Source organism: Cervus canadensis, chromosome 3 (assembly GCF_019320065.1).
Source record: "Cervus canadensis isolate Bull #8, Minnesota chromosome 3, ASM1932006v1, whole genome shotgun sequence".
Taxonomy (NCBI): Eukaryota; Metazoa; Chordata; class Mammalia; order Artiodactyla; family Cervidae; genus Cervus; species Cervus canadensis.
The window spans coordinates 62,727,634-62,748,225 of NC_057388.1; the positions used below are offsets into that span (position 1 = coordinate 62,727,634).

The window sequence follows — 20,592 nt, forward strand, 5'->3', positions numbered from 1 at the left end:
AACTTGCCAGGGTCTGATGGTTCCATCATGTGCAAGGTGCTGGTCTTCACCCAGCGGGTCATGGGTGGAGAAGGAATGAAAGTGTAGCTTATTTCAGGTGGGGACCGAATGTCATAAAAAACATTTTAGGGACCAAGTACCAGCAGACCACTTGACGGCAAGCTCAAGAAAAGCTAAGAACGTGGTCGCGATCTCAAGACAAGGCAATGAAAGAGAGAAAGGACCCTGGGCTTTCAGATTTCCAGTTTAGGGCTCCCAGCCTTGCATGGATCACTTGGGCTCTGGCCCATAAAAGAACAGCACCCCCGGGGCACTGTTCACCATGTCTGAAACCCCGTGATTTCTCTGGTCAATTTCTTTTTGCCTCACTGGAGTGAAAAATCAATTAACATGGTGTCCACCTAGACATAAAGATCTTCTTGACTATGGGATGCCCAAGATAGACTACAGTCCATCCTTGACTAGACTTTATGGGCTTCAGGGGATTCAGATGTGTGCCTGCCATGAGGTTAGGGACCCGACAGTATGGAATGTTCCATCATGCTTATAACATCTGAAGGTGAGGGTGACTCCTGTCCTGGCAATTCTGACGTGCCAGGGAAAGAGGCAGTGAGGTCCAGTGGAAGGAGCACTGGACAAGGAGTCAGAGGTCTGTAAGTGTGACCTCAGGTGAGTTCCTTAACCCCTCAGAGCTCGGTTTTTTCATATGGAGAAAAGGCATTAAAGATAAATCTCTCCAGCTTATATCACAGAGTTGCTAAAAAGGATCCAATGAAATAGCATATGTAAGTTCTCTAAACTATAAAAAGTTGTATAATGTAGGGACTATTATTTTGATTATTACCATATTTTTCTAATCACGGGAGTAATGCATTTATTGTAGAAAATTCAGAAATTGCATAAATGCACTAATAAGTCAAATTCAGTCATAAGCTGGCAGAGTGAATGCCTGTTAACAACTTTGTGTATATTCTTCCTATCTTTTTTTTTTCCTCTGTATATATCCTTCTTCTCTGAACTACAATCATACACCCACCCAGTTTTAAACCTACAATCATCCGAGAATGTTTATTGCAGTTCTCAAAATTGGATCAGCCGTGGTTAGAAGGGGAGGAGGGAGCTTGTCCTCCTTCAAGGAACCTTCACCTCCCCCAGCCTCCAGGAACCTAGTTCATTCCTTCTCACATCCTTTTCCTTCAAGGTCCAACCTAACCTATGGGTCCTGCCCTTTTGCCATATAGTTTTGAAACTGGAGGCCAGGAGGGGATTTGTTTTCAAAGAAACAAAGGGCCTTTAAAGATGAGACCCTGTCCTGTGCCCTGAGAAACGTCATCTCCGCCCAGGTTAGAAAACACACTGTGTTCAAGTTGCCTTGTGTGAGCCTGAGGGTGAAGCCTGTCTTACACGGGCAGCTCTCTGCTTCCCCCTCCCCCCAGCTTTCCCCTAGCCACCAGCACTTGAATTTTGAGGCTAAATTGGTCAAGTTAAATGACAATGTTGATGGTGGAAACCCGCGCCCCCACCCCACTGCGGGGTGGTGGTGGTAAGAAACCAGGTACTCTGTAGATGACAGAGGATACTGAATTATGTTTTATGCATGTTTCAGAGTTTTTCTCTCAGGCTTCTCAGACCAGGGTAATGAGGGAAGAATGATGGCAGTGAACAGGGTGATAGCTGCAGAGGGATTCCCAGGGGCCCCACGTGCCAAAGCAGCTACTGATGATTCCAGAGAAGCCCTCTTTCACTCAAGTTTTGAAATTATGAGCATTTCACCCCAGCTGGAAACACAGGTGCCTGTGTGGCTTCTTCCCCCAGGTAAAACATGAAGCTATTCATGTGAAGGGGAAAGCAAACCTCAGCAACTGTGTGCTTCTTGAGGGGGCTTCCCGGTTTTACACTCAGGGACCAGAGAGCTCTGTTACCTGAGTGTTTCTGCCTTTGATGTCATCAGAGCTCTGCCCGCCCGCCTCGGCGTGGAGCCAGGGACCAGGTGTGCGGCCTGAAAGACACAGGAACCATCTCACCATCTGTTGGCCGCGGGCCGGCTGTGCGCTTCACAGTCTGGCTGCGCCGGCACCCAGGGCAGAGGCGCAGGAACCCAGGGTGACGTGAGCCCGTCAACCCGAACCCCCCAGGCTCCTGGCCCTAGACTGTGTTTCCACCCACTGCTTCTCTGTCACAGACCGTGGATACATGGTCCACTGTGCTGAAGGAGAAGAAGTTATGAAGGGCTCTCATCTAAATGCAGGTGAGCCTCTCAGCTCTGAACACCCCACCTGCTACAGACTCGCTCGTACGTCCTGACCCCAAATGAGCTGGCGCTGTGCTAGCGATGTTTAAAAAAGGAGTAAAAAGTATGTGCTGACACAGCTCAGGCCCTGCCTGTGAGGATCCAGCTCATTCTCTAAAACATGCTAGGTTTAAATATTACACAAGTTATATATATATGAACATATATTCTCATAATTAAGAATTTGAATTTGAATTTGCCCTTCTCTCTAATCCCAATTATTTATCCCAGAGTCACCTCTGCTAAAAGTTTGGCGTTTATCCCTCCAGCTTGGTTTTACTTTTTGGCATTTACTTACACAGATATGTATGTATATAGGCAGATATGTGGTTTGGTTGATCTAGCCAAGTTTTAAATCCATATTCCCAGGAACTCCAGAACTTTTTCTGTGAGCCAGGTAATCTGAATGGTGTCCCTGTGTCTCATTCTCTGCTGCATTTGGTACAAAACTTTCCTGTCTACTTCTATCACAGTCTAGGAATTAAATATCCATGTCCCAAAGCCCTTAAAACAATTCATGCTGCTGTGCAACTTACAAATTAACATGAAAAGCAGAAATACCCATCACAGATTATGATAGTAAAAAATACTGATAATAACCTGTATTCAAAAATAGTGTTTAGGAAATCTAGGGTTTGTTATCATATGATGGAGCACCAAACAGCCATCTGAGTGTCTATAAAGGCTCAAATAATTTGGGTTGATGTTTGAAATGTAGGAGAAAAAAGCAGGCTAGAAATTGTATAAATAGCAACACCTCAACTATTTAAAGGGCTTCCCTGATAGCTCAGTTGGTAAAGAATATGCCTGCAATTCTGGAGACCCTGGTTCAATCCCTGGGTTGGGAAGATCCCCTGAAGAAGGGAAATGCTACCCACTCCAGTATTCTGGCCTGGAGAATTCCATGGACTGTACAGTCCATGGGGTTGCAAAGAGTCAGACACAGCTGAGCGACTTTCACTTTCTTTCAACTATTTAAAAATCCATTTAAAAATGTAAATAATATACTGAATTGATTCCTTTTGGATTTATTGCTCTTTAAAAATCTCTTAAAAACACTTTTCAAGTTTTCTACAAAATGAACATTTAAGTCATCTTAAGAATCTGTTATGGTACGATATAGTTTTTTAAATGAACTACCACATAGAAGGATCTCTACAACTAAGAAAACATTAATCCAATGGGCCCTGTAATTTTCATTACAAGACTTTTAAAATGAACGAATGCATCTGTTCTAGGAAAGATTTTTGAGGGGCAAATGGCATAGGAAGCACTAGATTTTTAGCCAAATATGCATGGTCAGCTGCTGCAGTCGTGTCCAGCTCTTTGGGAACCCACGGACCAGGCTCTTCTGTCCACGGGAATTTTCCTAGCGAGAATACTGGAGTAGGTATATACTCCTCCAGGGTATCCTCTCGACCCAGGGATTGAACATGTGTCTCCTGTGTCTCCTGTATTGAAGGCAGATTCTTTACTGCTGAGCCTGCAGGGAAGCCCCTGTAAAAAGTAGAGACACTGATACGCTGAATTCCATGCAGCAGTATGGCCCTGAAACTACTGTTCTTAGACTTGCTCCAGTCTGCTACAGAAAAGCCTTCCTTTAGACCAAGGTTTCTTAACTTGGCTCTACTGACATTTGGAGCTGGATAATTCTCTGGGGGGTGTTGGCTCTACTGACATTTGGAGCTAGATAATTCTTTTTTGGGGGGTGCTGCCTGTAGGTTGTAGGTGATCTCACAGCCTTCTTAGTCGCTACCCACTAGACACCAACAGTACATCCTCCACGCCCCAGAGACCATTTGTGTCAACAAAACAATGTCTCCAGACTGTGCCAAATGTCCCCTGGGAGGCAAAATCCCCTCTTCAAGAACAACTGGGCAACGAAACAAACTTCTCCATAGGTAAACAGTGCCCACTAGTTTTTATAAATATGATGGGAAACAACAGTAGAGCTAAAGGATAACCAATTTCTTCATAAAACAGAAAAGAAAACTCTACATCTTGTAAAAGAAATTTCACTGTTGCTAGAAAAGGGTGGCTGAGAGTGGCCAGGGTTACCTAAGATTCTTTTAATTCAAATATCTCCTTGGGGGGTGGCATCTCAAATATTTCCTTATGAGATGCCACTAGGATCTCTTAGAATTCAATAAACAGAGCCCTTCTGCCTGAAATAGTCCTTCACATGGGCTGTTTTCCTACAGGAAAGTATTTCAGATTCACTAAAATACTGGCTTTCAAACTTTTGGTACCACAATGTGCAATACGAGAGACTTTTTCCATTTCTATCCAATCACATGTGTCTGCTGTACACAGAACAGCCTGAGTGACCATTGTTGCTGCCTCCTGGTAACCAGATGACACCTCTTTTTCCAGTTATTAACACGGCTGTGTGTCTGGAGCTGGTGGCTACAGAGCAGCTGACTATGAAAGACTTCTCTGAACAGTGGGGCTTAAACAAGAAAGTCTACTCCTGGGTGGAAGGAGCAGTGGCCTGAGGGCCACGCTGGCTTCCAACTTTATTTTTTGTCATTTGTAAATCAGGCCAGCCTTATACCTTTCCCCAGACACAGAGATATTTTCATGTGTTAAAAAAAAATTTTGTTCTGTAGCCAACCAGCACGAGGCTGAATACTGCAGGGCTTGGAAAGTATCCAGAAAGGATTTACAAACTTGGCTGGCCATCAAAGCTGGGTCTCTTGGAGGGTCTCCCAGAATGTTTCCCAGTCTTGGAGTGCAATTCCAGAGGCTGGGTGAGGAGAAAACAGACTCCTTGGAGAGGCAGATCTAACTGTCAGCTCTGGGCCAACTCGATCTCTCTGAGGTAGGGTCCACATGGCATCAGGTGGAAAGTAGCAGTTATGGCGCAGAGAATCACATTGTGTATCTGAAACAAATGCGATGCTGCATGTACTAGCCTCATGTACAGAGAAGGAATACTGACTGGACCATGACACAAGAGGCAGATGGTTACATGCAATCAAAAGCACAACTCTTTGTGACTGGAAATGTTCCACTGGCAATGCTAGCCAACTCTTTGCAACTCCATGGACTGTAGCCTGCCAGGCTCCTCTGTCCATGGGATTCTCAGGGCAAGAGTACTAGAGTGGGATCTCCAGGGGATCTTCCTGACTGAATGTGGGTCTCCTGTACTGCAGGCAGATTCTTTACTGGCTGAGCCACTGGGGAAGCCTGTCTGTATGACACAGGTGTTAAATGGAATGGTAGTTTCCCTTCCTATCTCAAAGCAGCTCAACAAATATGAAGTGAGATGCAAAACAGAAGAGGATGCTCTTTTTAGATGATTCCAGTGCAGCCTGTGAGGATGAATACATGGGCTGGGCCAGAGATAGGGTGCCCTCAGATGTATTTCCCAGGGGCCTGTATGTTCTGTGACCTGTATGTTGTATGATTACTTACAGGAGGGTTAGCCAAAATAAGTGGGTTTCCCTGGGAGTAGTTGTTTTTCTATCTTTTAAAAGCAAGAAAAAGATGCTATTAAAAATATATTTATCCAGAAAGATGTTGGTTTGAACTCTAAAAAGCAACCTGGAGTCATCATTTTCCCTTTTGAATACAGAGCCACTGAGTCTGTAGCTTCCTTTCTAATGTCAGGTGCATCCTTTCCTCTCAAGTGAGCTGAGGGCACATGCGGGGGGTTCTCCCTAGGCCTCTGCATGGAGACCCCTCACCTGAGAAGGCACGGAACCCACCCTTGGTTTGGGTCTATGCTGTTCTGGTATGTCAGGCAGCCCGCCCGTGTCAAGAAGCAGCCTCAGGCTCTCCTAGATGATGTGGAACAAAGTACCACACCTTGAGCCCTGGTTTTGCCACCAGCTGTGACCATGAGCAGGTCACCCTACTTCTGCTTGGTTCCTGCTGCTCACCTGGAAGGAACTGGGCCGGAAAACTTCACAAGGCTTCCCTTGCTCTAAGGCTGGAAGCCTCTCATAGCCTCTGACTAAGGACATGATGCATTTCACTGGACATGATAATTCTAGTATCTGCCAGAGCTAAGCCTTAGAAACTGCACATCTGGCCTCTCCTCTCCTCCCTGGCTGTCTCTGCCACAGGTGACGTTGGTCTGAGGGACCCACCACCCCACCTAGAGAACTTACAGAGTCACCCTACACACCACAGGGCCTCACTTCCCTCCTCGGGCACTCAGCCCAGGGGTGGGCTTAATCATCGACACTCACCCCATAATTTGGAATTTTAAAATTAGTTTTAATGATTTTTAAAAGTAATGTATATTTATTTTAGAACACTTGGACAAAATAGTGAAGCATGAGGAAAATAAAAATCACCCAACATTTCGGGACTAAGGGATAACCAGTCCTAACACTGTAGTGGATGTACTTCTAGCTTCTTCTCTTTTCTTTCTTTCTTCCACTTCTCCCTCTCCACGTAAGTTCATGAAATTTCTTTTTTAAATTAATTTAGGTTTTCTTAAAAGTTTTTGTTTTGATGTGGACTATGTTTTAAAGCCTTCATTGAATTTGTGACAGTACTGCTTCTGTTGTTTATATTCTGTTTTTTGTTTTTTTTTTTTGGTGTGAGGCCTGTGGGATCTTAGCTCACTGACCAGGGATCAAACCTGCACTCCCTGCATTGGAAGGTGAATTCTTAACCACTGGATCACCAGGGAAGCCCCTAGGTTTTACTTAATGTAATTTTGGTATACTGGGTTGTTTTGTTTTTCTTCTCAAGGTTGCATTGACATTTTCCCATGTCACTAAATATTCAATAGCACTACTATAATAGATGCAGAACATTCCACCCGGTGGCTCTGCCCTAATTTATTTCACCTCGTTGCTGGAAATTGGTGTTGTTTTCAAATTTCTTCTGTAAATTGTTCAGCAATATATTAAAATATATGTGTGTGGATTTTTTAATTGATTAATTCAACAAGTATTTCTCGAGTGTGAGTGCCTGGCCCTCGTGGCTCGGTGGTAAAGAACTCCCCCGCCAATGCAAGAGATGTGGGTCTGATCCCTGGGTCAGGAAGATCCCCTGGAGAAGGAGATGGCAACCCACTCCAATATTATTGCCTGGAAAATCCCATGGACAAAGAAGCCTGGTGGGCTACAGTCGATGGGGTTGCAAAGAGTCAGACAAGACTTAGCGACTAAACAAAAATAAGTGCATGCCCCCATGCTGGGAGCTGACAATAGAGCAGTGAATAAAAATCAATATTATCCTAGCCCTCCAGAGCCTTACATTGTACTTGGGAGACAGACAGGAGACAGGTAAATATATAACATGTCAGGAGGTGATGCATGCTTTGAAGAGATGATAAGGCAGCATAAAGAGAATGACAGGAAGGGCTGCTATTTTATCTGCAGTGATCATCAGGGAAGACCACACGAAGGGATCGTGGTCACCAGTAATAATCAGGCATGGCTAAGACAAACATACTAGGCCAGAGGTCCTTACTACCTAACTGCCCTCCATAAAAGCTGAAAGAAATACCTTGGCACAGGCATTGTCTTCTGATTCTCTTAGTATCGGGACATCCAATTCTTTGATTTTATGGTGTGAACCACATCGAGCTGTTAGTTACTAAGTGTCTGGTGGAGAAGTTTCTCTGCTAATGGATATAATGGTAGACAGTTTTACTCTATAAAGTAAATGTATTTTAGAAAATGAGTTGGGCCACAGTGAGGTACAGCTTCATACCCATAAAGATGGTTACAAACAAAACAAAATACCAAGACCAGAAAATAACAAGTGTGGGTGACGATGTGGAGAAACTGAAACTTTATGTATGCTAATAGGAACGTAAAAGGGAAAACAGTATAATAGTTCCTCAAAAAATTAAAAATAGAATTACCACGTCATCCAATTCCATTTCTGAGTATATACACCAAAGAACTGAAAGCAAGGTTTCAAAGAATTATTGGTACACTTGTGTACATAGCAGCATTGTTCACAACAGCCAAAAGATGAAAGTAACCCAAGTGTCTATTGATAGACAAACAGATAAACAAAATGTGATATATACATACAATGCAATATTATTCAGTCTGAAAAAGGAAGGAAATTGTGACATGTTACAGCATGGATGAACCTTGAGGACATTATGCTAAATGAAATAAGCCACTCTCAAAAAGTCAAATATAGCATGATTCTACTATATGAGATACCAAAAGTAGTCAAACTCATAGAACCAGAGAACCAGAAAGTACAACAGTGGTTGCCGAGGGCCTAGGGGAGGGGAGAATGGGGAATTGTTTAACGGGTATAGAGTTTCAGTTTTGCAAGATGAAAAGAGCTCTGGAAATTGGTTGTACAACAGTGTAAATGCATTTCACACTACTGGACTGTATACACAAAAATGGTTAGGATGGTAGATTTCATGTTATCTATTTTTTAAACCACAATTAAACGTAAAGAAAAAAGGAGTTGGGATGCAGTCAATCAGCCACTTTCCCAGTGAACTGACCATGATGAGGACAGTCTGGCTGGGAACACCAGAGTGAAATTTTATATTTCAGTGTCTGTCTGTCCTCTCTTCCTTCACCAACACGTGACTCTCTCAAGGATAGGTCAAGGGAATCGTTTATCTAAATCTCTCCAGTGCTAAGGGCCTTAATAAGTATCTGTCCATATGATGATGACTTCACCCTTACTATCGTCATTAAAGTTAATGAATATTTGTGAGCTATGCATTTTTCCAAAGATTCCTAGTGATAGGGTTTTGCACATTCTTTTTATTGTGGTAAAATACACATTAACAACATTAACAGTCACTCCCCATTCTCTATACCCTCCTGCCCTTGGCAACTGCTAAATCCACTTTCTGTGTCTTTGGATTTGTCTATTTTAGGTATTTCGTATCAGTGGAATCCCACAATATGTGGCCTTTATGTCTGCTTCTTTCACTTAGCATAATGTTATCAGGGTTCATCCATGTAGTAGCATGTATCATTGCTTCGTTCCTTCTACTGTCCAATAATATTTCACTGCATGGCTCCACCACATTTGGTTTATCTATTTACCGTTTGATGGGCATTCAGGTACTTTTCACCTTTTAGCTATTGTGAATAGTTATGAATATCTGTCAGATATCTTGTTTGAACACTTGCTTTCAATTCTTTGGAGTGGAATTGCTAGGTGACATGGTAATTCTATTTAGTGGATTGAAGAACCTAATGCATTTTAAAAAACTGGACAAAGTCATCTACTAAAGAAAGAAACGGCTCATACTTGCAGAGTGGAGACATGGAAGACAGCCCTGAAAGCACTAAGCCTGAGGGTGTTTGTGTGCTGTGCGTCAGAAGGACAGGGAGAAAGCAGGCAAGCAGGCAGAGACAGAGCTCCAGAAATGTCACAAAAGAGCAGGGAAATAGCCTCATCTGATGGAACCAAAGTCATCTCCCAGACCACGAAGACCTCTAATCTGGGGTTACAGGTCAATGGCAGAAATACAAGAGGAAAACTGTAAGAAGAAATGTAATCAGATAAGCATGAACTGTATCAGGCTCACACTCACATAATTAACAAGGTTCTCTTCGCGGCTCCCAGGAATGGCAGGGACACGCTCATTTAATTGTGCTAGGAGGCTCCTAGCATTTTTTTAATGCTAGGAGTATTTAATGCTCACCAATGCCACATCAATCCCAAAGCATATCTTCTTTTTGAAATGGCAAATGCCCTTTCTGGTCTGTAAGATGTCCATTCATGAGTAGGTTGGGTTTATATTTTAACTACTACTACTTCTTGATCACCAGGAGATTATTCTGGTGTGGGCACTGATTTGAACATTTCTCTGAAAGGAGAGGATCACAGCACAGACTGCCACCTGTCTACCCCGGTGAGCGGTGTGGGGTAAAGCTTTTCTTCTATTCTCCGGGATAAGACTAGTTACCATGGGCTCCAAATGTAGCCAACTTGGATTAGAATTTATACTAGAGTCTGAAGGTTGAAGAACTACACAGCACTTCCTGAGAAAAGCTATGTAACAGAAAGATTTTTAAAACTCTTCTTTTGCAGTGATTTAGGGCAGAGATTAGCAAAATACAGCCAGCAGACCAAATGCAGCCAGTGCCTGCCTTCCCAAATAAAATTTTACTGGCAGACAGCAATGCCCATTTCTTTATGTGTTGTCTATGGCTGCTTTCATGTCAAAACATCAGAGTTGAATTGTTGTGATAGAGACCAGATGGTCAGCAGAACCTCAGACATGTCCTCTCTGGCCCTTTAAAGAAAATATTTGCTAATCCCTTGCTTAGGATAAGGCTCTGATGACCTGCAAAGCTAGTTCCCACTCCTGACCTTACCCCTCAGCCTCAGACCTGAGTACTCCCTGCTCAACCTGGCCCAAGTCACCTCCACCTTGCCGCCCTACAGGCACGTCCGCTTGCCCTGACTGATAACCTTGTCTCTGCCTGAAACCAGCTCCTTTCCTGCTCCTTCTTGGTGCCACATCATCCACCCAGGCCCAGGTAGATACTCAGAGTTCCTTTGTATAGCCTGTGGCCCATTAGTGCACGCAAGCACCTTCTGGAGGGTCAGGGAAAACCAGGAGTCTTAGCGCGGGGTACTCACTTCTGGGGATCTTGCTGGGGTAAATCTTCTGGCATGCTTTATACTCATCCGGAGGAGGAAAATCTTCCATGGAATGGAACGTGAATTTAGATTCAAAGTCATCTGCACACAAGGGAAATCGCAAAATCACTCCCATTACTATGATGATCCGAGTTTTAATAATTTCCAGGAGCAAACAGGTTTCCCTGCTCAGTGCAAGGTTTTAGTGGCAGGGCTGTTCCCTTCTAAGACATCCATTCACCTCTTAACTTTTACTATTACTACTTATCTGGGACAAGGGGGAATCGGGACAAGTGAAGTCACAGACTCTCCCCACCATCCACCCAACTTCCTTCAACCAATGTCTTAAGGAAGCTTCCAAAGGGAGCAGAAGTGCCACAGGCCTATCCAGGGCCCAGAGTCAGAGGTGGGGAACCTGGCAGCAACCAAGTCCCTGTGGCCTGCGGTCCTTCCTGTGCTCCTAAGGAGGACTCTAGGTGAGGTGGGAGGGCTGGACAGAGCAGGAGTCCTCAGCCTGGCTGGTGGGAAGGAGCCCAGCCTGTGTCCAGTTGGGGACCAGGGCTTCCCAAAGCAAACGAGTTCTGCCATGAGCCCCTGAGGGCAAGAGGAGAAGGGTCCTGTGGCTCTTTTATGAGTTGAGTCCCTGCTTTGTGATCTAGGTTTTGGGTGTGACAGTAGCTCAGCCCACAAAGGGGTCCAAAGATTTTTGGTCACACCTGACCCCAGAGGACTTTCCTTCCTAGTTCCACAGCTTTACCTTAATTGTTCCTCTGCTGGTGGACCTTCCATCCATCCTCTCACCTTGTGCAAATCAGTCTATCAGGCTTACGTCTGATTTCTCCATGGAGACAGGTGTGTGCACGTGCATGTGTGTGTGCATGCACACACACACACACATAGAACTTAAATGTTGGTTTTCTTCTCTCTCTGTAGCCTCAATCAGAAGGTTGGGGAGTAGATTCTGGAACCCTTACCCATAAAGCCTCAAAAGAAACTCTATTTAACACAACCTGTAGGCTGTTCTTCACCCCACTTACCAATGATGTTCAGGTTTCCATTCCGCAGCTGACCTCCAGGCTGCTGGGTCGGGGTCCAGGCTGGGGCCTGCTGGCTCCTGCTGGAAAGCTCAGTGGTGGGTGACCTTGCAGGGGGTGCTGGGGGTGGGTTGAGTTTTCCTCCACCGGTTCCTGGCAGAGAAGATGATGGTATATTCAGATACAGGATTTTCAGATAGAAGATGCTAGGATGGTAGATGCTATAACCTTCTGGGAGAGGTGAGGTATTGAGATCTTTGGGTGTAAGATGATAAATGATGAAAAGGCAGCCTCTTGAGCCAACCTTCTTGGGACTGAATCCCAGTCCTCCTGCTGGAGTAATAACACCACCTCTTTGTGCCTCAGTTTCCTCATCCATAAAATGGGAATAATAATATATATACACATTCTTGGGCTTCCCTGGTAGCTCAGATGGTAAAGAATCCACCTGCAATGTAGGAGACCCAGGTTCGATTCCTGGGTCGGGAAGATCTGCTGGAGAAAGGATAGGCTACCCACTCCAGTGTTCTTGGACTTCCTTGGTGGCTCAGCTGATAAAGAATCCACCTGCAATGTGGGAGACATGGGTTCAATCCCTGGGTTGGGAAGATCCCCTGGTGAAGGGAAAGGCTACTCACTTCAGTATTCTGGCCTGGATTCCATGGACTGTATTAAGCGAGTTGATTTAATTAAAGTGGCATGTAGTAGGGGCTCAATGAATATTAGCTGCTATGACAGTATCAACCCTTGTCATCAGATGGTACAGCCCAAAGAAGTGAAAATACTGCACGATCCTACGCAAGGGAAGGACTCTCTACAGGTAAGACTCCGGGTGGGGCTGGATGAGCAGGCTGTCGGGGGCTTGCTCCTTCCCCTGCGTTTCTGCTCGCACTGATTCTCCTGCACTTTAGTCCTATGTTTCTTCTTCCAGTGAATTTAAAACCTAGCTGGCCCCCAGGGCCCAACTCAAATCCCATCTACCTCATCAATTCTTCCCTGATGATTTTCTTTGCCAAGACTTCTTCGCATGACTCATTTGGCAGTTAATAACCTGCTGCCTTGGCACATCAACTCGGTACTCGACTCTTCACTTTGCTCTTGACGTGATGACAACTGCACCATTAGTATCTGTGTCAAGATGTTCACAAGTACAACCTCCTACTCTTCCCTGTGGTTGGCCTGAAGCAGAAATCGCCCTCATGTTGTTCATGGAAAGCCAAGTTTCACGTCCAAAATCACAGTGGAAGAAGCCAGACAAGCGCCCATTCCTGGAGTCAGATTTGCAGCTCTGGGGCCTGTGCAGGCCCAGCGCGGAAGCTGGCCTCCCCACGGCCGTCAGCGCACCCCACCCCTCAGCTCCGCCCTCGGCCTTTCCCTTTCTCAGTCTCCCTCCTCCTCCTTGCTGGTCTTCCCTTCCTCTGTACCAGGATCCACTAGGATTTACTTGTTCCCTAAAGGGGACTAAAGAGGATAAGGGGCTGTGGACCCCTCTTCTGTGTGAGGACCTGCCTCTCCACTTGGTCAGAGAGAAGGAAGTCAGGCTGCTGAGCCCCTAGCTACCCCCAGGCAAAGCACTCCAGGCGTACTTCCTCACTTGGCGTGGAACAATCCATTGTAAAAGGTGTTACTGTCACTATTTCCATTTGTCAAATTAAAAAAAGCAAGGTTCAAGGACATTAAAAACAGAAGTGGGTGGGAAGGCAGGATTTGAACTGAACTCAGATCTCTCTGAATCTAAAGCACTGATTTTTTTTCACCCCATCTTAAACATTTAGGAATCATGAGCCTCAGAAGGGGCTCACTAATACTAATGCTGGACATTATGATCAGTCAGTTGAGAAGAGAATGATTAAAATCTTATCTCTTGTGATCAAAAGCCTTAAAAATATCCTTGCTTTTTGTACCAGGCACTCCCTTTCAGGGACTTATCCTTTTAAAAAAAAATTTTAAATATAGACTACAATTGTTATAAATGTATCTCCTGCAATATTATTTGTTAAAAAAAATTATTTGTAATAAAAAATCAACTTAAATATCTAACACTAGAAATATGGTACATATCAATTACATTAATATACTTACAGGTACATTTTAACAATTTCACAAATATCAAATTACATCAAAATTGCTTTTAATATTAAATGAAAACAGAATAGAAAATAGTATATACAAAATCATATTAACCATGTAAATACGTAGGTATGTTAAGAAAAAAAAAGAAACACATCCAAATATGACAGTTTTTACTTCTGGGTGATGTTATGGGTGATTTTATTTTTTTCTATTTGCTCTACAATGAACTTGTATCATTTTTAATTCAAGGATATATATTTAAGAAACTTTCTGCATCAAGAGATGTTCTGCAGATTCAAAAATACAGAGAACAAACTGGTGGTTACTAGTAGGGAGGGGTGGGAGCAGGGCAAGATAGGGGAAGGGATTAAGAGGTACACACTGCAAGGTATAAAATAAATAAGACACAAGGATGTAATGTACAGCTCAGGGAACATAGCCAATATCTTATAGTAACTTTAAATGAAGTATTCTCTATAAAAATATAGAATCACTATGCTGTATACCTGGAACTAATATAACATTGTAAATCAATTATACTTCAATTAATAAAAAGAATGTCTTCTCAAAAACATTTTTTTTCTGAAAAATCAAGGAATATGAGCCTGTGTGTATAATTGTGGATATATGTTGGCCTATGTGTGTGGATATGGGCTTTGATGAGTGTGTGCATATATTTATGAGAGTGTGTGTGTGTGTGTGTGTGTGTATGTGTGTGGTGGAGGGTGCTTCCCCTATGGCTCAGCGGTAAAGAATCTGCCTGCAATGCAGGAACTGCAAGAGACATGAGTTCAATCCCTGGGTTGGGAAGATCCTCTGGAGGAGGGCATGGCAATCCACTCCAGTATTCTTGCCTAGAGAATTCCCATGGACAGAGGAGCCTGGTGGACTATAGTCTACAGTCTATACAAAGTCTACATGCTTGCAAAGACTCAGCATGCGTGCGTGTGTGTGTGTGTGCATGTGTGTGTGTGTGTGTGAATGTGTAGTGTGCTTTCCATTTAGAAGCACACCAAAGGTGGCTGAAGGCTAATCACTTCATGGAAATCATAGTCATGGAGCATGTATATTCAATCCAGATCATCTCTGCTAGAAACATGAAGGGATTATTTTTAAAGTTTGGCTGAAAATATGGACCCTCAGTTTTCCTGAGTCAGCTGGAGAACCTGCCAAAAATATGGCAGAATACTAAACTAATCTACTCAGGATCAATGAAAATCCTGGCTGGGAGCCAGACTATAATAACTCAGACAAAAATTACACCGAAGAGCTGGTTCTGGAAACAATTGCACTTATAGCTGTCCCACCCTGGGGAATGGTGATAGTAAAAACAAATAGACTTTTCTAGATCTCACTGTTCTGACAACTGCATGAGGGGAGAATTATTGCTATGCCCATTTCACAGATGAAAAGGAAGCACAAAGAGGCTGAGGAACCGCCCTGGGTCACGCAGCTAGTCACGGCAAGGTGATTAAGGCCAGAATCCCTAGCTTGTGGTCTGCACCATCTTGGACAAGTCTTCCGGCCTCCCTCACCCCAGTTTCCTGTCTCTAACCTTAATACCTCAGCATAAAGTCACATAAAACAAGTTTTTCTTGTGCTCCACAGGGCACTGAACAGGTCTGATCTAAAACAAAATTCAGAGTTAAGACGTCCTGAGGTTTTCCCAAGTGGGCCACAGGTGCAGGCCTCTGGGGGTTTCCCTAGCACCTCCAGAGCTGCTGCCAACGGTCAAAAAAATTATCCTCCGACACGACCACCCTGGAGAACAGCAGTGCTTACCGGGGCCTCGGCCCGGCCTCTTCTTCTGCAGGAACGGCTGAGATCCCGGAGGGGCGGGCGGCGCCGGCAAGGCCTGCCCGCTGGGCTTGGGTGGCTGGGCCTGGAAGCTGGGGGACTTGGGGGGCAGCGGGGGTGGGACTTCACAGCTGCTGTTAGCACTTGGCAAAGGGGGCGCAGGCAAAGAGGATCTGGGGGTGCATGAGGCGTAAAGGGGGAGTGGAGGAGGCGGGGGCGGCGGAGCGGGAGGCTCCCGCACATCTTGGGCCGGGCTGGCAGCATCCGCGTTGAGCCCGGGGTGCCCACAAGGAGGGAGGAGCGGGAGCGGGGGCGGGATGGGCGGTAGGTGCAAGGGGGCTAGCTGAGGCTTCGCTGCCTTGTCACTGGGACCCAAGGCCGGGGGCGGCGGAGGCGGCGGGGGCGGCGGGGGCGGTGTGCAGAGCAGAGGCGGTGGAACCACCGGGGGGCTACCTTTGGTCGGTGGGCCGGGTGGGGACACCAGCGGAGCTTTGACAGGGGAGGACGGGGGCAGGGGCGGGGGCGGGGGCGGTGGGGGCGGCGTGGGGGGAGGTGGGGCGGGCATGCTGGGGCGAGGAGGGACCGCCCTGGCCGCGCCGTGCCCCTCAGAGGCGTTGCCTAGCCTGGGAGACGCCGGGGGGTTGAACGGGCCGCTGAGAATCTTGGTGGGAAGCCGTGGGGAAGGCGCTCGGGAGCCAGGGCCCTGGCCTGTCTTGCCACCTGGAAGTGAAAGAATTCTGGGTTAGCTCAGCGGGCAGAACTGGGAGAAACCGCAGGGCGTGCGCCATCGTGAGGGGCTCTGTCCAGCACGACCTCAGGGAACCGCATGGTGCGCATTCTCTTCCCGAGTGGCCCCTGGAGGCTGCAGGTGTAGCAGCTGTCACACAAGAGGGCCGCCCAAGGGCCTTGCCTGAAGAAACACACTGTCCTCCGGTGAGATGAGCCCGGCTCCAGCTGCCAGACTGCTGTGCGGCACCAGCTCCCTGTCCTATCCCACCTCCACCCTCTGACCAGGATGTAGGGCTGCCCTGACCTCCTTCACCCTCTCTCCTCTCAAGGCCACCCTCACACTCATCCTGTTATTCTCTAGGCCAGTCAGCCCGCATCTGCGGCTGTACCAACCAGAAGCTCCTGATGGAGGTTTTTCTCACTCCAGCATTTTGTGAACATGGACTTTGTTTCTGTATTGAGAGAAGGAGATTCAAGATTCCCTGAATATACTAGGTGATTGGAAAGTCAGTGGGAATACACCCTGCCTTGGGGATCCAGGTCCAATGACCTTGAACCTCCTAGTTACATGCCGTCTGGAAACTCAAAGATCCCTTTCCCAAGGGCTTTTGCCCATTTCTAAGCGGCTTGCTGTCTCCTGATCTCCTGGCTTTCTTACCCTGTATATCCTTCACCACATCAACCCCAACTTGAAATCCAGTGCCTCTTAAATCCAATGCCAACAGCAAGAACAACTTGCTCACAGTAAGCATTTGTGTTTGGTGGATGTCATGGAAGACTCGGGTGGAGGGTGCTCCCAGGTTGGGGCCTTCTCACTCTTTGCACACCCTTTCACCCTACTTGCCACTTCTCACCCTTTTTTGCCTATGTCATTCCAAAGAGAAAAAAGTCCCTCTCCTTGTTTAATGCACAAAAGTTCTGCAGTCACTTAAATATGTCCTTGGAGTATCACTCTCCACCTAGGAGGCATATTAAGACATTTCTTCCAAATAAATATACGGCTTTCCCTAAAAGGAATTTTTGGGAATATATTTCTCCTATTCCAGCACCTGTATATTTTATAATCTCCATGAAAATATTTGGAAACCACTAGAAAACATGTTTGCTTCTCACACCTCCAGCTTCCTGGTGCTACAGAATAGGAAACACAGGTTTCATGTCAAATTATAATGCCAGCAGCTGTTGGTGGTTGTGAGCTTTTCAGTTCCTGAGTCACCAGTGTGTTTACTGAACCAGGTGCTAAAAGTATTTGGTGCCAAAAGTCAGGCCAGTCATGGAAGGGCATGGAAGAGGTGACTCTGGGGCTGAAACCAAGTGAGCAGGATCACAGTAACTGGCTTTCCAAACGGATGACCCTACTCTGGCTATGATGCGACAGCTACCTGGACACATGACTCATGACATGAGTCTCAACTGTGGAATGCTCTTCTGGAGGCAGGGGGGAGCTGTCAGTATTCCTCTGCTGAAATTTTCTTTTAGATGGCTGTGGAAGAGAGAAGATCTTTGCACATATGCATCCACCCTGGCAGACTTGGTTCCACCAGGGTGCTAAGGCAAGCATTGCCAGAATGGCTGACTGTCCATGACCAGGAGCAGGAGGCCCCCACCTGGCCTTTTCGGGGTCAGGATCCTGCGATTCCAGCGTGAGGCATTTTCTATGAGGTCCAGGGTAGGTGTCAGCCTCAGAGATTCCTGCCTCCAAGTGCTCCAGCCTGTTTTCAGTAGTCCACGGGGATGAAGATGGAGGACCTAGGCAGCTCTCCAGACAAGGCAAGGCCTCCCTCTGTACCCACCGGCCAGATGACTTTAAAGAGGTAACAAGTTTGAGTAGCAGAATCAATCCCTGAATAACTAATCTTAAGTTTTTAAGTGTCTGAGAGCACCATGTATCTGAGATTCCAAAACCCTTAATGTGGGTCTGTTAAAGTACATGAGCTTCTACTTACTAAATGGCCAACCTAATGAGAGATGGGCAAACCCGTTTGTATCATCATGTGAGCAGCAGAAGCAAGGATAGCACAAATCCTTGTCCAGCTTATGTGCGTGCCCATTCTGGGATGAAGCAGAGAGCTGAGCAGCGTGATTTCAAGGGGAGACCCACAGGAGTCAGAGTCAGCTCTGGCGAGGAAACCAGGCAGCAGAGAGGGCTCCGAGAGTGAGCACCAAGGGAAGGTTTTCCTTCATCACATGAATGCAAGCCCTAGAAATCCAACTAGAAACACAAGAGCAGACCATGAAGAGGTAGGGAAAGGCCAGTTCGAGAGCATCAAGGGGGCTTTGTTGACATGAAAGGAATTAGCTTTTGAGCCTGGATGTTTATCAAAAGATGAAATATGTCTTCCTCCTTCCATTTGTGTATGTTTCCAGGAGACCTCGTATTGCATGGAAGTCTCATTACACATTCTGTACAAGCCAGTGATGTTTAGGGTTTGTTACATAGCAACACCTAACAGACATGATGCTAGAGACCCATCACAACTCACCACTGCCAGTGAGTCCACAGTGATGTCACGAAGACCTTCTACTGTGATTTACATCCATACTTTGCAGTGTGGGCCACGATCACACCATTGCTAAACACTCCACACTATGGCAACTCCTTCTTCAGTGATTACAATGGGATGATTTAAAGAGGATGAGGATGTCAAAGATCCCTTAGAAACAAGTCTGTGTTTTGAAAACTTCCAGTATTTATGCTTCCAAAGAGGTGATCTCCTACCACATGACTATTCACTCTAAACATGGCACTTATGGGCAGGTGAGGACTGCCCTGTTGGTTCTGCAAGGCAAGGAGATAAGAGTCAAAGGTAGCCAATTTGAACTCTTCCTTACCTGCTGCATCCCTCTGGCCTGCCGGTCGTAAAACTGGAAAGCCACCAGCAAACAGATCTCCCAGGGCTGGAGGTGTGCTCCCACCTCGAGAATTTGCAGGACCTCCTCCCTCTTTGTTGGTTCCTTTAGAACCTGTAGAGAGAAGAGGCAAGTAGATGTGGACCTGTGAGCAGAGCTGAGCGGCCAGCTCTCACCCTGGCCATGGTCTAACACTGCCCTTGGCAGCCTTCCCTCCTCCCCCCACCAGTGTTACCCTTCTCCTACTCAACCTCTTTCTCAAGGACCCCTGCCTTGTGCCCCGGCCTGTCTGCCACCCTCTCCAGGCTACCAAAGAGCCATCAGTAGTAACCACTCTGAAAAAGGATCAAAATAAAGGCATCTCTACACTGCCATTTATTAGACATGTGTGTGCACGCTCAGTCTGTGAACTCTTTGTAATCCCATGAACTGTAGCCCGCCAGGCTCCTCTGCCATGGACTTTTTTCAGGCAAGAATATTGGAGTGGGTCGCCATTTCCTCTTCCAGGCGATCTTCCCAACCCAGGGACTGAACCTGCGTCTCCGGCACTAGCAGGCAGATTCTTTACCACTGAGCCACCTGGGAAGACCATTTAGTAGATGTCATCTTTTAAATTAGAAAACCCAAACACTGTAGGTAAAGAGCTGACCCCATTTTCACTTGACTGTTGTGGGAGGACTAGACGAAGAAAACCCAAAGATTTAATTTAGGCAATAATTTTAACTTCTGGTCCACAGAGCCTGGTCCAGGATTTGCAAGCAGGAAGTAAAGGTCTGCAGTGATTTCTTCTTTGGGGTTTTCATTGTCTGTCTCCCCAGCTCCCACTCCCTGGGCCTAGTGCTCTTCCCTGCACCACTTTTTTTTTTTTTTTCCCTATGGAAAAGAAAGCTCGTGAGCTTGTGAGAGATGTCACTAATTCCAGCCTTCCAGATGTGTGTGATTAGCAACTACATAAAATGAGAAGACATTGAGCTTACAAGAATTTTTGGCAGACAATGTTCACAGCCTGAAGCTAATATGCACAGAGAAATCAGGGCACAGTGCCTACTGGTGGAGGAATGTGGCCAGATTATTCCTAGTATTAATATTAAACATTACTTCTTCACTAGAATGATAAAGAAATGAGTGTCCCAATAAAATGAATTGATCTGTTAACTTGTTTGTTGTTGTTCAGTCACTAAGTCATGTCCAATTCTTTGTGATCCCATGGACTGCAGCATGCCTGGCTCCTCTGTCCTCCAATGGCTCCCAGAGTTTGCTCAAATTCATGTC

The 20,592-nt window shown here is 45.9% G+C and overlaps 1 protein-coding gene across 1 annotated transcript in view; it reads right to left on the reverse strand.

Annotated features, from left to right (window-relative positions):
• WIPF3 (WAS/WASL interacting protein family member 3) overlaps positions 1-20,592 on the reverse strand; it is a 77,920-nt gene that overhangs the window by 2,273 nt on the left and 55,055 nt on the right. The window contains exons 4-8 of the mRNA XM_043463299.1: positions 19,303-19,434; positions 15,727-16,461; positions 11,875-12,024; positions 10,838-10,939; positions 1,923-1,999 (exon numbers count right to left, since the gene is read on the reverse strand). Coding sequence (XP_043319234.1) covers positions 1,923-1,999; positions 10,838-10,939; positions 11,875-12,024; positions 15,727-16,461; positions 19,303-19,434 — 1,196 coding nt within the window. The remainder of the gene's footprint in view (positions 1-1,922; positions 2,000-10,837; positions 10,940-11,874; positions 12,025-15,726; positions 16,462-19,302; positions 19,435-20,592) is intronic.